General features: G+C 40.0%; 1 protein-coding gene across 11 annotated transcripts in view; it reads left to right on the forward strand.

Annotated features, from left to right (window-relative positions):
- The window catches only part of LOC138059807 (noggin-like), a 42,865-nt gene extending 30,722 nt beyond the window's left edge, over positions 1 to 12,143 (forward strand). For 6 of the 11 annotated variants that reach the window (XR_011134250.1, XM_068905434.1, XM_068905436.1 and 3 more), the window contains one exon: positions 10,262 to 12,143. Coding sequence is in view for 10 of the 11 variants with exons in the window: in XM_068905434.1 (XP_068761535.1) it covers positions 10,408 to 11,130 (723 nt within the window). In the remaining variant the exon portion in view is untranslated. Of the gene's footprint in view, positions 1 to 3,094; positions 3,232 to 5,663; positions 5,817 to 6,404; positions 6,425 to 9,595; positions 9,645 to 9,694; positions 10,119 to 10,261 lie in introns of those variants that run through there. The other 5 variants (XM_068905439.1, XM_068905432.1, XM_068905438.1 and 2 more) reach the window with 5 other exon arrangements.
- The last annotated feature ends 5,895 nt before the right edge of the window (positions 12,144 to 18,038 follow it).

Consider the following 18,038-nt stretch of genomic DNA (forward strand, 5'->3'; position numbering starts at 1 on the left):
TGCTGAGATTGGAACAAGAGAACAAACAAACAAACTGATTTTAAGATTAATGAAAAAATAACAGCAATTCGCATGACAAAATGAGGGTTGATATATTCAGAACAGGCTCTGACTCCTGGTGTGGTCAGGAATATCATATCACACAAACTGGAGGCAGTGTGGCCCAGTGGATAGGGCGCTTGCCTTGAGATCCGGAGATCCCGGGTTCAAGACCCGCTCTAACCACTCGTTGAATTTGATCCTGGTAGTCCCTGGTTCAACTTCCCAGCTGCACTTGTAAATAGCCAACTGGTTTGCCTCCGGCCAATTGGGATTCTTAACAGTTGTTGTTGTTCTGTTCTGTCGTTTCGTTGAGTTTCATTGGCCCTGAAAAGCCCCTATGGGGAGCGGTCAATTATGTATGTATTGTATGGTAAACTGAAAATAATGCACAGTGTGATTGAACGGGTTTACAAAATGGCCTCTACAATTGCGTCGGAAGTCGTTTCGGTCAGTTGGGAATCTGATTTCTTGACTAGAATGGCATACGACGCGTGCTAGTGATACATTTTTGACATTTTTTCAGTTCGCCACAATTTCTTTACTGGAGGCTTGTAATGTACTCTTCAACAGCGCAATGTACTGTTATTGAGATGATGGAAGGGGACCGAACATCAGTGCCCAAGTTTTTTCATGATCACCCAATCTTGAGTCTAAAATCATGAAAAAGGTATTACGCTGATCTTAGTGGACTGTAATAATTTTGTACCATTAAAAATTTAAGTCGCCTTTTTCTATTGTCCTTTTTGTCATTGAACCCTTGTCACTCCATTCCCCAATTCGTTCGGTGTATAAATTGGTAATTCCATGTAATATCAACTTCGGGCCATGAGTTAAGAAAAGAGAAGGAAGAGGAAAATGGCAAATGGAAGGAAAAAATGAGAAAATGGTACCTTCGCTGTGCACTTAGTAGTGTGTCCTCAAAACTTCCCCCAAAATAAGAAGAGAAACCAAAACCAATTGTGGCTCGCGCGAGCACATTTTCCCGCGCTTTGTGTCGGCTACGTGTAATTACTTCGAGTTTTGATTGGTTTACTGGATTGTCTCCCTCCTTTTTGATTGGCCAAAGTAATTACTTTGGCTTTGGTTTTACGACACTAGATTGCAACTCGCTCTATATAGCCAAAACGCTAAGATTAATCGCATTTTGAAGTTGGTTTGGACGATAGTACTGGAATGTTAGCAACAGCCGACTAAATTTATTCATCTCAGCTAACTGAGGAATTTAATCGGTTTTCAGCTCCCCGTTAAACTAGATATCAGCTGACCATATTCACGCCCTTTTGTGGTTTGTTTTCAAGTTCAAGTGTGAACACAACCATTTAGGTCGCACACTTCTCTCGGCACTGTTAGTAAGCCTGGAAGCATTTTGATAGCTGCCCTAAACCGCAAGAAATTATCAGCGCTTCTTCACTGAGCGTTCGTTGGTCCAAGCAACTAACCTGAGCTCTAACGATTGCACTGCCTTGAAATTGTGTCTCGAGCTAAGAATTTTCGGTACGTTGTTATGGTCTTTTCAATTAGTTTCCTTTGCGTTTCGCATTTCCGCCGAAGATTTAAGGAAATCAAATCAAAAGTCTTTTGATGTTTGCTTGTTTCGGCAATCGATCATTTAAATCCTCTTGCACAACACAGCTTAAATCCAACTCTAAAAGACACGAACATTTTTTACTTAATTGAGTTGTCTGTCGGCCATCTGTTCTTCTCGGCGCCAGGTCGAGAATTTTCCCTTACAGTCCTTATAGCAATTTTATCCGGGGTCAGACTCTAAGAAAAACATATACTCAACATCTTAGCATACTTAAGCACACTGAAATGCTTTTTTTGTGAAGAGAAGAGCTTAACGTTGATGGGACCACGAGAATGTTTGAAAACGCGTTACTATCGAGTGGTCATGAAAAAAAGGGAACCAAACAAACACTTCTGCACATACGTAAATAAAATAATAAATCACTTTTGGCGTAATCAAAGGGATAGTTTACAGGACAAAAAGTTTACCTAGATCAGTGCTATATAAATGGTCTTCCGTCGGTCAAAAACTAATACTGTTTCACTTTAGTTAACAAACATCCTCACCATTACATCTTGCACTGGCTTTGAATCACTATTTGGTAAGTGAATTCTTTGCAATCAGATGCCATATTTGACATACCGCAAACGCCAAATTAGTGTAAGTAGGTTATGCAAAACATATGCTTTCCCTGCCCTTTAGCCTTGTAAAGTGTGTAATCCTTATTTTCCATTCTTTGTCCCGGCAAACCGCCTCGACTAGTGTTGCTATTTGCGGGGCAGAACAACTACTACAACTAATACAACTTTCCCATTTACCCAAAATGGCAGTTAAGCTCAGTTGAGTCGGAACCCAAAGGTTGAAAATTGAAATACCTCAACTGAAAAGAAGTTAACACATGAATGAATGAAAGGGAATGCCGCGACTTGGCAAACAAAAATGGACTTTGCCTGCTTCGGCTGAAACATTGCCAGGAAAATCTCTTGGGATACGCGAGATTTTTTACCGCAAACTGTCGCAAGTTTTGTGATGATCACAAAACTTGCGACAGTGAGAAAATGCAACACTGTAATTTTTTATCAGCACAGCTTGATCCTGACCAATTTTACAAAGCCTAATAGAGATAATCGAAGCCGGCTTTTTGCTCCCAGTTTATGAAAAACCTAGCTGTTTCAAGTTGTCATATCAAATAAAAAATGCTGGTCAAATTACTTGAAATGTTTACTGCGCGGTATTAAATTGTGAAGAACAGGTTAAAGATCTTTAAATTGCAGGAAGAGTTTAACGCAAATAAAACGATAGCAGGGATATATTTTCCATGATGACTTTAAAAATTAAGGCTTGAAGGTATTTATAGCTGGCTCAGTGTTTTCGGTTTAGGTTAATTGAGTTCCTAAATTAGGAAATAAAATTTCTAGCCGGACATTAGATTATTGGATCTTGAAGTTTTCGACACCCAGTCAAAGCAGAAGCATAACTTTGTCTGTGGGAAACGCGTGAAAGACATTCCTTTTCCCAAAGTCACACTGCAAAGCCAGTTTTGTCAAAGTAAACCTAATAATCTCTTGTCCCGCAAACATGAAAACTGAACGCTAACGCAAGATATGATTGGTAACTGAGTTACTTTTCATTTTGCAAAATCGTCAATATTGAACATGACAATACCTTGGAGAATTATAGAGGTAAGGACAAAAACTGACAAAAATGATAAATTAGTTAATTAGAAATTATTATGAGAGGTTAGTTCAGTATGCTGAGGCGAAAGCAGAAATCTACAGCACTTACTAGTTTTTGAGGGGCTTCCAATGTGAACCCTTTCCCTTGTCGAGTAATCCGTCATTACTATCAGAAGAAGTTGTCAACGTCTTGCATCAAGCAACCCGTGAAGTAACTAGACTGAATTGATTGTTGGAGTGTATTAGACATTGCCTTCGATAAGGATGTTCGATTCTTCATCACCTGTTATTTTTATTCCAATCCTGAGTTGGGATGAAGAGAATGAGAAGAAAAACCTTTCTTCATAAGAATACTAGTAGACAAAAAAGCACACGATCAGTGGATATTTCGGGATATGCCAAATAGAATTTACCTAGAGTTAACAATGATTGAAATTAACCAGTTCTAAATAAAGCGGAATTGGTTGTCCCCCTAGCAAAAGTTTTGAAAGGGGAGAGCCAAATCGTTTTTAACGAAGCATGAGTCACGAAATCTGTCATCGATAGATTATCACTTGACACCAAACTGAACGCTCCTTTTCTTACTCCCCACACTTGGAGAGTACAAAGGAGCTAGGATTAGCAAGCGCGATCGAGGAACGCAAAATATTAGGTTAATCCCACTGCAAGCGTCTTAAATTTTAACGCACGTGAGTGTTTTTCACAACCAATATTATTTCAAAATTCAACATTGTCATTAGTGTTTCCCCATTCGTCGCCAAGGCTGCCAAAGCAACCAATAAGAAATTTATCGGAATATAACCTCGTCCTGATTTATTTAGTATTATCTCCTTGTGTCAAGGAAAGCCATAAAATACCAGTTCCAAAATGTTAAAGGTTCTGATAGTTTAGAAGGTTTAGTTGAGGTGGGAATTCTTATTCAGTTAGGGTTTCTTATGTGGTTCTCTCTCTGGCTTCCTCAAAGGCGACGGTCTGCACCTGACAACAATTATACAAGTGATGTTGCAAAACATGCATGTTACTTAACATTCTGTAGGTTTTAAAAAGTGTTATAAGTCGCTTTGCTAGCTGTAACAATCCTGAGATAACACTTACTTTCCGACTAAACAGATTTGCCGAAATAATTAAATTTTGGTGCACGCCAACTTCGTGGATCCAATCAGGCGGACCGCACATTTGAGGTTTATTACCTTGTTCTTCTGTTTTCTCAGTCGATGATCCTGTGATATCGATATGATAGGTACATGTCAATTCTCTTTGTTTAATCGTTTTCGCATTACTACTGAATTCTTGCTTATAGCTCAGAGAAAGTAGCGTTCAACAAATGGTCATAAATACATACATAAGATTCACCATGTTGTCCGCTGTGTGAATTACGAAGGAATCAATTAACAGAAACCACCATATTTTCATGGCCAAGGCACGTTTGGGAAAGGCATCATAGGCGTTCACAAAGTGCTATATGGTCATAAATCAATGATTCATTAACGCGCCATTCTTCTAGAAATTGAAATACTGGTAGTTGAGAGAGAAATAGCTTTAGTTGTTCACGGTAAAATCTCTCAGAATCCACTAAGGTTGTAGCTTGGATATAATTTGATAAACACCTTCTCCCCAGGCCTTTCAATTCTCTCCTTCGTTCATTTGATGCGTCTCGTGATCAACTGCGCGTACCACGCATCGCCAAGGCCTTACGTAGCTGGCGTCACCTGCCGAGTTAGGCATCTTTCATGCTTAAGTAGAATGCATGCCCAGAGCCAGACGTTTACTGAACATAAATTGCAGCATTGCGTAGGTTAAAATAACAATACAAAATATACTTAACGGAGAAAGAAGCTCAGTAATTGTATCGTAAAAAGATGTTATGGAGATTATTTGTTTTTTTGTCCTCTCACTTCCGTCGTGTTGCAAGTTTGTTTTGTTTCGTATAATTTTTTTTTTCATGTCATTTTGCTCAAATTGGATCAGTTGATTTAACGTGAACCTCTTTTCCAAGTTGTTATTTTATTTCTTTTTATAACTAATCCGGTTGTGAGAGCCTGAAAGCTTAACAAACGTAATTTGGTAGAACTTGACAAGAAGGTTCTTGAAATGTGCCGCTAAGAAAACCCACTTTTTGAAAAGTCATCACAGCGATAATTTAATTTCTTTGTTTATTGCAAAAGCAAGAAGGACCTCAGAATATTGCCCACGTTTTCAGACAAAATCCGCCTGCTGCGTTAAAACCGGTAACCACACCTCGATAAAACTATCGTCGTCGATTTATCGCGGATTATAAGGTACGGACTGACATATACTTGGCAAGAAGTGTCCTGCTAGATCGTGCCCCTTTATCTTTTAATAGGCTTCACTTTTGCCCAAAGGCTTACTTTTTAGTAAATCGAAAAGGCGTTATCATCTCCCGGCAGCTGTTAAAGAATGGACTAAGCTGACAAGAATATATTACATGATCCGGCAGCCTATATATAAGACTTGTTGCCAGAGGGACTGAAAAAGTACTTGAACAGTCAAAACTAATCAAAACGTTGGCGTTTCCGGAGGTGACTACTCAGATTTTAAAGGAAATCTCTTCAAAAACATTCATACACTAGGTAAGTGTAATGCACCCTGGTAACCGCCGATGAACAATTTTAGTAGCTAGCTATTTTTTCAGTTCCATTTGACCAGCTGAAGGGCATAACAGTGTCCCCAATTAGTGCTCCAGCGCTAAATCTACTAGACACTTAAATAAAGTTCCTTTCCTTTCCTTTCCTTTTTATGCACAACTGAAGCTCGATCGGTACCATGAAACGTCGATGCTCAGTTTTCTTACCTTGCTTCGTAAAAGGCCTTATTACGTTCATTTTAACGTACAACAGATAAAACAACTGTTTTCAGCTTCCTTGAAGACTTCATGCTTTTTAAAATACTCTGCATCCACTTGGTTCTCAAATACTTTCGTGCTTGAAGGAAGACTTAGCTATACAGTATTTAAAATGGCCTGTTTTGAAATTAAAATAGCTTAACCTTGGAGAACTTTCAGCCTGGTTACATTTAGAGCAGTAACATTTTGCCTTAATTCAGCCAACAAAAGAAAACCAAAATTGTTTTGAGGTTTTTTTTTCAGTTTCCGTCAAATCATTTAATTGGATTTTGCATTTTCTTTTAATTAGTCAAGCAGGAAGCTAAGTTCTGGTTACGCTGGCAGGAATTGTGTAAGGTCAGACAACTGAACAGAGTCCGCTCGCGATTCCCTTTGAAGAAAGCAGTGAAGAAATTGAGACACCCAAAGAAAATATATCTCAACAAATCATTGCCGTTAGAGATAAATAATTGTCTCTTTGCGTTAACGGAACCCTAGCCACCAGAAAGTTCATGTTTTAATTTGTCAGTCTTTTTCCGTAAAGCTCTACGTATACCAACTTATACTATATAGTGATCATAGCATAACTACAGAACCGTCAAGTGCAGCAATGGACACAACTAGCTTTTATCCGAATGGGGACTAAACGTCACAACAACGTGGCTACTTATATTCATGCATTCGATTGCCTGAGACCTTACCATAGAAAAGTACGTCTCCATAGCCTTGATTTTAATACTTCAGCAACAACTTCTACATTTACACACTTTAAATGAACCTGCGTAGGACATTTTTACATGGCAGTACATTGGAGGCATCTACTTTGGAATGATCACGCTGTTATCTGTGTCTATTTTATATTGAAAATAACGCGATAGTTGCTGTTGGCTGTGTCCCAGTTAATGGGTCCACCATCACGCTGTCATACGGGAGGTCATGAGTTCGACTCCGGCCGGACCAACACTCAGAGTCTGAAAATAACTGAGGAGAAAGTTCTGCCTTTGTAATTACATCTGCAAATGGTTAGACTTTCACGTCTTCTCGGATAAGGACTGTAAACCGGAGGTCCCGTCTCATAGTCATTGTTGGAAATTAAATAGTATGGGACGTTAAAGAACCCACACTATTCAATAAGAGTAGGGGACGTAGTTCCCGGTGTTGTGGTCTGACCTTATCTGGACGGGGCATATTTCACTTCCTAAAATTAATTGTAAACTACGTAACAAGCAGTCTGGCTAAAGTCCCCCATAAAGCATTGTAAATTAGCCCCAAAAGGCCCCAAGGGGAGAGACTAATAGCTTCACTCCACTTCACTTCACTTCATCGTTCACAAGCTATGCTGAATTCCCGGAGGTTGGCCACCTTAGTAACTTTCAAACTCATAGTTGTGGACGGCGAGTACCGCTGGGGTGAGCTCTTGAGGGCGTCCGGGGTCATGACCCCTCCCTCGAATTTTCTTTGGGAGCTTTCCCTCTAAAACGCCATTTCCGGCATTCCTGAGACTTGAAAAGCGTTATGAAGGCATGAAATACAGGAATCGTGAAATGTACATTATCTTTTCATAACTTGACAAGCAGTCCATTGGTGGAAGTGGAACAACTTCGTAATAAACAATTTTATTCTATTATTTTTATGAAGAATCAAACAAAGTAACAAGGAGAAAAAAAAAGGCTGCTCAAAGGGGGAGGGGGGTTGCACCCCCTTCAACCTCTCCCCTGGATACGCCTATGCTTAAACTGAAGCCGCTTTGATTACGTTTTGCAAAGTCATGCAGCATTACAAAAAACTTCATTTGCCAATACTGTTCAAAGTGCTTTACGTGAATTGCTACAGGCTAAAAGGGTAAAATCTTTCAGAAAAAGTAACACTGATGCAAACATAAAGTGTCAGCTTGAAGGCTCAGGGGACTGAGGTTGGATGTGCCGTGATTAGAGGCTTCAGAAGAAAACAGGCTACCGAACACCCCTGTCTCAAATGTAGACTGCTGTAATGAATAAGAATCCCCACTGCTTAACCAACCACAAGGGGAAACAATATCTCTTAAAAGTAGTCTTCACAGCACCATCTACCATTTTACGCGCTGAGCAAAAGCCTGCGTGCCAGATGTCACATATTGTTTGAGTTAACAGCACCACGTGGTTCAATAACCTCAATCACGGTGCTCAGTGAATATCGAGAGAACGGATCAGCCTATGTATGGAGTTCAGACAGTTAGGCACGTAAACGAAAACAGGGAATTTTTCAGGCATCGATTAAAAACGAGACTCTACTAGTCGCTAAATCTATTGAAAGGCTGACTGTGTTATTCTTAAATTCAGTGCTTTGACCTGAAAAAACAAAGAGTGACACGAAAACCGCTAAGAAGGAACGGAAAATCGGCCCCCTTTCATCTTTAACACAAACGACAAATAACAAAACAAACAAATTCACGAACGTTCTTTTCGGAAACGCCATAGTCTATAGTTTAAAAACAATTACGTTTTAATTGCTAGTCACTAAGGAAGAGCGTTTTATGTATGATTGATTTCAACAATCCTGTACCACCCACACGGAGATGAATAAGTACTTTACAATTACAAAAAACTCTTTAGAATAGGGTCGGAAGGAAAAGCGTCTCCGTGAGGTGTTTTTTAGTTCATAACGAGATCACAATTAAAACGACTGAAAACCCGCGGTGCGCATAATTTCCTCTCGCCGCGAGCGCCGAACATGAAATCATATTGCAAGACTGACTCGACTGAACGATGGAATCTCAGAGATACAACGATTGACAAGTGGTAATAAGAGGGATTAGCTATGAGAGCTGTTTGCTAATCGCACAACAGAAAGTCAAGAACCTTAAACTGTGTTTATGATGAAACGTGAGGAGACGTAGTCCGCGCGAACTGAGCAAACTGATAGACGAGAGATCGTGATGTTTGCAGAATCAACGCCATGAGACACGATTCATTTGATCGGCAAAACTAATCGCCTGCAAAAATGCCTTGAAATCCCCAAAATCTACTCTCCAATTTCACGCGGAAGACTTAACATTCTACCTGTCTCTGAAATCTAAAGCCTTAATAAAGAGAGTCCCTTATGTGGAATTAATCTATGGCACTTTGCAGCACGGTCAATTAATGTATAATTAGCATTTTATCGGCAAGGCGGATCGGTATAAAAGGACGTTGACAGCTGATTCCGTGTGATGGATAACAGGTGTAAAAGAACTGAAAAAGTGCTGAAAGAATCGTTATTATAAGTCATTATAGTATCGGTTCTCCAGGTGCTTAAAGTCATTTAACCTTCCAATGACTCCATGACTCCACGCTAAAATCTCGATTGATTAGAATGCTCAATGCAAACCTTTCCTCGCAGACATCTGGCACAGCATAACGATCTTCTTCCTAATAAATGTCACTTCTGGCGATAAAAAAGGATTAGAGGTATTAGGGCCTAAATGGTTTTTCGGGAAAACAATAGTTCAGGATGAAAACACGATAAGGGTATCCATGCATAATAAGTATCTTTCTCAAGGAGTACGAAACTGTTGGAGATGACTTTAAGTCCCCGCCCACAGTCAGAACGGATAAATGAGGTCCTTGTCTCTTGCTGAGATTCTTTCACTGAGCTAAATTTGTTTCAGAACTGCTCGAGGGATGTTCAGAAAACTGGCTGAAAATTTCACAGGAAGTGTGCGTCAATTGAGGCCAGTTGAGCTAACATCGTCGTGCCTCTCGTTTTAGAGGAAATGCTTCATTTCTTTTATCATTGCTAAAAGCAACAGATAGAATGGGCTCAAATGAAATGTAGCCAACCTTTGATAGATTGCAAAGGAATTAAGCCTGCTTTAACCACTGTCAAGAGACCACTGTCAAGCTTGCTGCTGCTCCTGTGCCGCTGTTAAGAGCCTTACATGTACTTTCAAGATTTAGGAAATAACCACCTCAACATAGAGGAACCGGGGGAAGACCTCTTTTATTTCCTTGCTACGTCAAAGAGTACATGAATAGTAGCCCCAAAGGGAAAGAAAACTTAGGAAATAGTTGAACATTGAGCGCTCGCCTTGCAAGTGAGTTTACTGCTGCTATCAATAATGCTAGTCTAGACATCTGGTCTCCTTTAGGTCAATAACAGGTTCGGATGTAATTTGTAATTTAGCACTATGATATTTATTTATTTATTTTTTAACGTTAATTGTTTTCTGAACTTCAGTGACACATGAAGCAGAACAGCCTTTGAGTTGGACCTTGTAACTGTAAGCATTTATCTCTTGAGCTACAAGCATTACGAGCAACGCCTAAACTTCTACACGCAGCGTCCCAGCCCAGAGATAAGCAGTTCGTAAACCGTTTACAAAGATGTGTCAGTTAAGCTTCGTGGCAATAACTACTTTTTTGGTCCCCTTTTTTCTATGCGCTGTTTGGCAAACTTCTTCAGAGGGACAGCCTTGGAAACATCTCCAGCCTGATCTCGCCCCGCAGCCAGTTGGAGCAGCCAGGGACAAACTTAGGCTAAAAATGCCTCCCGAGCCCTCGAGTTACCCAAGCGATCCGTTACAAAGCGACCGAGATATCGATTTAATGAAGAGAAAACTCGGTCAAGATTACGATCAAGACCGTACAGCGCTGAACAAAGACGAGGTCTTGATGAAGAAAAACAACGTCACTAAACCTCAAGCACAGGGGAATGAATTCGTGCGCAAGATGCTGACCAAAAGCATGCCGGAGGAAATAAAAAATCTTGATTTCAAAATGCCCGGGATGAAAAGATACCTCGGACCAAAAGCAAGTAAAAAACTTCAGCTCTGGCTTTGGCAAGTTTCCTATTGTTCGGTGGTTCCAAAGTGGAAAGACCTGGGGGTGCGATATTGGCCTCGCCACATCAATGTCGGAAGATGTTCCAGAAAGGCAACATGCTCATTCCCTTCTGGGATGAGATGCCGCGTAGCTAAAACAAAGAATATGGGAGTGTTGCGATGGCACTGTCTGGATAGATTTGTCCCGCGCAATGACACAACCTGTATCTGGCTGAAATTTTTTCACCCAGTAATCACGGAGTGCAAATGCAAGTGTTTACACTAAAGGCCGCCAGCTTGGCTCATCTCAGTCATTACCGCTTGCATGGCCTGACAAGACAGGCCAGTCATAGTCGAGTTTAGCTGTAAAATCAAGACTTTTGCAAATAAAACTTTGTCATAGAGACAAAAAATTGACTGGATTTACGAGTCGCTCTGCGTGAAGTATTTCTTTCCAGGTGAACTGAGCAGGCAGTTCATGATGTGTTGGACGGCCGCGTGGTGGATGTGCTTTCCTGATCCAAGGAAGATTTTGACGTGCGCGCCTGTTGAATTAGGCGCATACTAAGGTCAGAATAAACAGATTCACACCTCATTTACGAGCTTAGTTAACAACGTGTCAGGAAATTGCTTATGTGATTTGTAAATTAACCATAGTTTAGTACATTTCAGACGTTTCAATACTGCATCCAATGTCGGTGATGTAACGAGGTGCTGCTCTCATTCGCTTACTCATTAGAGCGCACTGAGTTTATTTTACGTTTCTTGGACCCATCAGCGCCATAAAAAAAAACTTTTTGATCTGGCTGACACGTGTAGATCGCGTGAAGATAGAGAGAATGGTTTCCGGCATTTTAAAACCTTTGCAGCTAAAGTCAACAACTTTAAAAACCGCTATTGTCTCAAATTATGGACTGCATACACTGACAGAGGCAAAAAAAACTGTTCGGGCGCTGGTCAGTCACGAATTAAGAAGGAAAACGAAATTATAAATTAAATCCCCTAAGGGGGGAGCAGATTATCTCAAGGATTTATTTGACTTAATTATGTAATAGGAAAAAGAGTCTACTATAATTTAGCTTTTGATCGCACAAGCAACATTTTTTACTTCTATACTTATTACGGTTTTGTGGGCAAGACATCGAACGATTTGTTCATCAGTGCACTGAGGTCTACAAAACGCAATGGTCGCAACATTCAAAAGCGCCAAAAGTCACGTTTTGTTTACTTCTTAGCATATGAATAATCACTTGTATGAATGATATTGATTCAATCCAATTAAAAAACATTTAAACTGGATGTTGTTTCGTGCTCGGTTCCTATCTTTTTCTGATACTTTTTTCCGGGTTACCATTTTCGTCAAAGCGCTTTATGAGGTTAGTAAAAGTTACAACCCCATCGCTGCTAAAAATAAATCCCAAAAAACATTCCACTGCGAAGAACAAAGGGCGAAACAATTACAGAGAAGGCGACAAATCCTCAACATAATGATTTCACGGTTTTACCTCTTTTGTTTAGGAATTTTCAGTTGACCGAGTTTTAATTTGAACATGAATAACTCTCTCTAAGAGAAATAGTTTTCATTTTCTTCTTTGTTCTTTTGTGCGCATTGTCGACAATTTGAAAGGAACCATAATATAAATAAATGACCCTCATTTTTGCAAAAACGCAAACAAGGAAAAAGTTTGATCATATGCTTCAGTTATGAACTTCTCCTGTCCTGGTTAGTGATTATGGGGGTGGAGAGATAAATATTGTTCTTTCTAACGCTATATTCCATCACCCTTATATAACTTCAGCATGTTTATAGGAAAGAGAAGATTAAAACGGATGCTGGGAAACGACATAATGACTTTATTCGCTTTCCCGCTGCTTAGTAATAATACACTATACAAATACAGTCTAAAAGGATCTACGAACAAGCACAAAAGCCGCAAATTCAGAGCCACACTTAATATGAATGAACTACTCTGAGGAAAGAGTTGAAAGCTGTTGTCGTGCAGTTAAAGTGTTGATCATTCCAGGGGCGGAAAGCTATCGTGCCACACCTTTATAATATCCAGAATACAATACTTAATGACGCGCACAATTTCGAGGGAAAAAAGTCGAATGCCAAATCTATTTCTAGGGCCGTTTAATTCGTTTGCCTCTGCAGTATGTACAGAATACAAATCTAGTTAAATGCACCAACTTTATCAAGTTGTGACCCCCGAGCTATTGAAGTCAAAGCAAATCAGATACAGTGGCAAATGTTGGTTTCTGAGGAGGAAGAAAAAAAAAGTAGCAAAATAAAAAACAACTCTTCGCGAAGCGGAGAGGACAACATACAACTTTTGTAAGCATCAGTTACTTAGGGAGTGTTCTTGTTCATTAAAGCCCTAGAAATGAATATGCTAAGGGGATGCACAAGGAAAATGCCGTGGAATCCAACAAAAAGAAGGCCTCTGGGCTTCTTTTCCCTGCGATTTGTAGCAATACAAGGATTTAGCGTGCATGTTTGGGATGTCACTTTTGGCAGAACGCCATTAATAAATTTGCAAAATCAATGACGGAAGAAATGATGCGGGCTTAAACCTCTCCAACATGGGAACTCTGTCACCAAGGTTGCACTCAGCAGATTGTTGCCTTGAGAATTGCAAAATCGTTTTAATTCTTGTTGAAATATCCAACGGTGTTCTGATTCTTATCAAAAGGAATCAAATTGCAGTAACAAAAAAATGAGTGCTACCTCCACTCCAACTTCTTCCTCATGTGGGATGAGCGTGACAGAGAGGAGGTTTGCGTGCAGGACCATTTACAAATGCAGCTCCTGAACAAAAGGAAACAAATTTCCTTTCACCGAAAGCTATTTCGTTATTACCCGAAATTGCCTCTTGGAATTCTCAGTTGTAACACTTACTTTAAAGCTGCGTTTTTCAGTCTTAACTAAGAGAAACGGGCAGTTCTAATAATAAACTACATGATAGAGGTTGAGGCCTGCTGTCAATCTGCAAGAATCTTTTAAGGTTTGTCAAGTTTCTTGTTACTTTTTCTGTCTAGCTAGGTACATTTTGAAGTCTTGCACGAAAATGGGGCTTTGATCAGATTCCCACAAGAGTTAAACACAGGAAACAAGTTACAGTTTCTTGCGTGATTGTCCAGTCGAGGACAAAAAAAAAACGTTTTAACTGAGTTTCCGGCTCGTTACTAGTAGTCACATTCCATCAGATCCAAGGGGAACAATGTTCCGCAGAGCAGAAAAACTGCGACAGATCTGCTCAAAAAGACGTCTTGTCTCCGTGACCTTTTCAGCTATCTCACTTATGATTCGAATTGTTGACCCCTTGAAAGTAGAAGAGGAACGCCTAAGCCATACTTGGTCTAAGCCCGTTCGTCGATGTCTGAACTCTCACTGGATTGTACGTGCAAAGAAACGGCTTAGGCAAAATGAAAGATGAGCCATTGTTTACGGTTTGATCATCATTAAAAAGAACTCTGGAGGTTTAATTGGAGGCCTACCATTTTACATATTTAGGATTGCAGTTGCATTTGAAACAAATTCGCAAATACAGGAGAGCTATCTAGGGACGGCATTTTTTGCATGATAGGGTTAACAAGCTATCGATAATTTCTTGGTGGGGGTGGGGGGTTGGGCGGTGGAGATCAAACAGTAGACGCTGAAATGACAACTTTCTGTCGTAAATAGGATAATTTACTCACGCTAATGCTTCCAACTTCCATATCAAAACCAAGTGGCCCGCTATTTTTCGCCAAAAGAATCTCGACAACCCTCATAACCCTCAAAAAATAAATTGAAATGAAATCAACAACAACGAAATATCATGGCGCCACCTCCAGCGCCGCGGAGTTCTGGTTGCAACACAGCGGGAAAGGCGGATAAAATTCACGCTGATTTTTTTCTAGCTATTGCATACCGCGTGTTGCGGCGGTGTTTGGCGGCGGAATTCTGAATTGTTTCCGGTCCCGTTTGTTTTTTCAGTTCCGTCCATTAATAGTCAAAGTGCTCCGCTCTTTACTCAAGACCTGTCCTAACAACAACACAGCACGCTGCAGTTGAAAAAAAAAAATCCAGGGGAAAACGATTTTGGTTCGAGTTAGCGAGAAGTTCGAGTTAACGAGGGTTTGAGTTCATTATCGGGAGTCGACTGTAGTAAAAGATGGAGCCATGGTACTGGTGGAGCAACCTGAATAATAAGAATATTTTAGATGAAAGAAAAGCATTCCGCTATTTCCTTGGGGAGCGCGCTAGGGAGCCGATTTAAAAAAATGAATCTTTGTTGAGCATTTTTTCGGTTAGTCCGTGTTGTCCTGGTGTATAGGGAAAGGACGCTGAACACTGCGTGTTGGCTAGAATGATTAGGAAGGTTGAAGTGTCGAGCGAATGGTTTCGCCATGATGCTTCCTTATCGTTTCTTTCCACGTCTCGCAGATGTCTCTTAGTCTTCTGCACGCTTCGCCAATGTATATCTTTTTGCGTAATGTACATGTTATAAAATAGATAACATTTGCAGAGGGGCTCGTAAACCGGTCAACGGCTTTAATTAACAGATCGCGTCGGTCCTATCACTTTTTCCGCAGTTTCACATCGAGCGCGCGCTCACTTTATAAAGTGCCCGGTTGATCGTCAGGTTTAGTGTGCTTCTAATTAACTGGAAAGTTATCTATATTTTTGCCGCGTTTTAATGAAAAGAGTGGAGTCTTCACGAAGATTTTACCTGTTTCGTTGTCATTTTGGAGTAATTTGAAGTTCTTGGGAATCACTCGTTTTTTAATTACCTGCAAGGTTGTGAGCGATAAGTTAGAAGTGAGTGTGAATGGAATTCTCTAGTTCTCCACCTTCTGTGGCGTTTGCAACGTTGTCTGTCCGTCAACGGTGTTGAAGCGTCCTGACAATAGCGTCAGGGTATCCACGTTTTTTAAAGGAATGGTACATTTCCTCTGTAGTAAGTAATTGTGGGAATCTTTGGGTTTCTGGTGCACACTAGTTCATAGACCGTTTCTAGTAAGAGAGATCTTGGCATCAAGAAAAGCAATTGAAGTTTCAGAAATTTCCCGCCAGGTGTATTTAAGTGCCGGGTGAAAAACATTGACAGTCGGAACTAATGAACTGATTGAGGTGTTCATTGCTACCCAATACAGTCGTCGATGTAACGGCCATAAAACTCAGGTTTGGCTCCGGCATACTGGTTGAAAATATAACTGACGAATAGATTTGCACAGCTAGGCCCCATGTGACCATGGCAACAGCGTTGGCATGGTTACATAAATGCACCGTTGGCCAACAAAAAGTGATCAGCGGCCTTTCCCTTAACCAGGACAACACGGAAACGCGGCCGAAAAAATGCTGAACAAAGATTCATTTTTCAAATGAAACACTTTTCTTTAAACTAATTTATTCACGTTATCCGCGTTGCTACATCCCCGCCAACAGCGTAGCTCCATCTTTCACTATATAAAACGATAACAAACGGCTAAAGCTTTCAATTTTCTCTACGGTGGTCATTCTACCATACCAAATCAGTTAAATAGAGGATGTCACATGGCCACGCGGGGATACGAATTTTATCTTCGAGTGCTGAAAGTATCTCTCAGGAGTGAGCAAAGCGAACGAGTGAGAGATACTTTCGGCACGAGAAGATAAAATTCGTATCCCCAAGCGGCCATGTAATGTTCTGTTTATTATATAGATATTGATGAAATGTCCGGTTAAAACAACTTGTTTTACTCATTTTCGAAATGATGAAAAAGTGGTCACCAACCGCTAAAACACGCATGTTATGTAATGTGAAACAAGATATGAAAGTTATGAAAAAAAAATCATGATAATGTAAAATTTGCAGTAAAAATGTTAATGTAGTAGAGAAGAATTATATTAAAGCACAAAAGTTTCTTACAATGAAGAGGAAGCTCGCGTTTTATAGGCTAGTTGTATTCGTTACCATGACGACACCTATATTCTCACATGTGAAAAATAAAAATGATATGTTCACTGCGCGCAGTGAAGATATGATTTTTTAGTAAAAGGAGAAATCCTGGTATTTCATCAGTATCTATATAATAAAACCGAGGTCTAAGTTCCTTGCAATAGGAAACCACTTGCAAACCCCTTAAGAGGTAGCTACTATTGTTATTGCGAATAAGTTCTGCGCATCTCGAATTTCCTATGAGCAGTTTTTGCGCGGTTCAAAACTATGCTGAGAAAGCAGAACTTAGCAAGTGCTCTTGGTATCCAAAAAGAAAATTGGGGCTAACCAAGCATTTTTCAGAGACAATTAAGCTTCAATTTGGAAAAGAACGCCATACATTGCTTTGTATATTAAATCCTTTTACAAATACTGTTGATTAATTGTCTTCGAAAAAATGCATGGTTACCCTCAAATTTCTTTTTGGGTTTCAATAACACTTATTAAGATCTGCTTTTTCCGCATATTCAGTAAACCGCAGAAAAATACCTTTGAATTAGTAGACACCGTCCTTAACAGAAACACGATTAAGAACCCCAACTGGCCGGAGGCAACTAAAGCCCGGTTGTTCGAAAGCCGATTAACGTTAATTCCAGATTAAAAATTAACTATGGAGTTTATTTCTCTATTCCCAAATGTTGTTCAACGCTGATATTCGGTAAAAGTTTGCATTAGAGAAAGTCAATCTTGAAAATCAAACATAAGCAAAAGAAAGTTCAGCAAAAAGTTGAAAAAATGGAAGAAAATTTTACGCTAATCCTGGATTAAGTTAATCGGCTTTAGGACAACCTGACCCTAGTGGCTATCAATTTACAAAGCGTGGTAGAGTTAAATCCGGGACAACCGGAAGCAATTCTAAACCAGACGTTAAAACGGGATTTTTAGCCCGGGGCAACCGTATGCAAACCCAATGCCCTAACCACTGGAGCACGCCGATTCCCTAACCACTTCTGACCTGAAGTTTTATTGAGGAGATTTCTTTTAAGGACGGTGCCTTCCCAAGTGATTGACAAGGGTTCTTCTCGTACCCGCAAGACACTGGAATCTTGGCACACCGCTTCGATAGATCATGCAGATAACAATTCTAGGCCGCTCCCTAATCAATACTCCATTCTTTTAAAAAAGAACAATTAGTCTTTTTGACAAATATTTTTTCCCGTTTTTATATTCTTTTTTCTCACCTATTTTTGTATATATTGTAGTTGTCATCATTTTTTCCATTCATTTCCAT

Source organism: Montipora capricornis, chromosome 8 (genome assembly GCF_036669925.1).
Source record: "Montipora capricornis isolate CH-2021 chromosome 8, ASM3666992v2, whole genome shotgun sequence".
Classification (NCBI taxonomy): Eukaryota; Metazoa; Cnidaria; class Anthozoa; order Scleractinia; family Acroporidae; genus Montipora; species Montipora capricornis.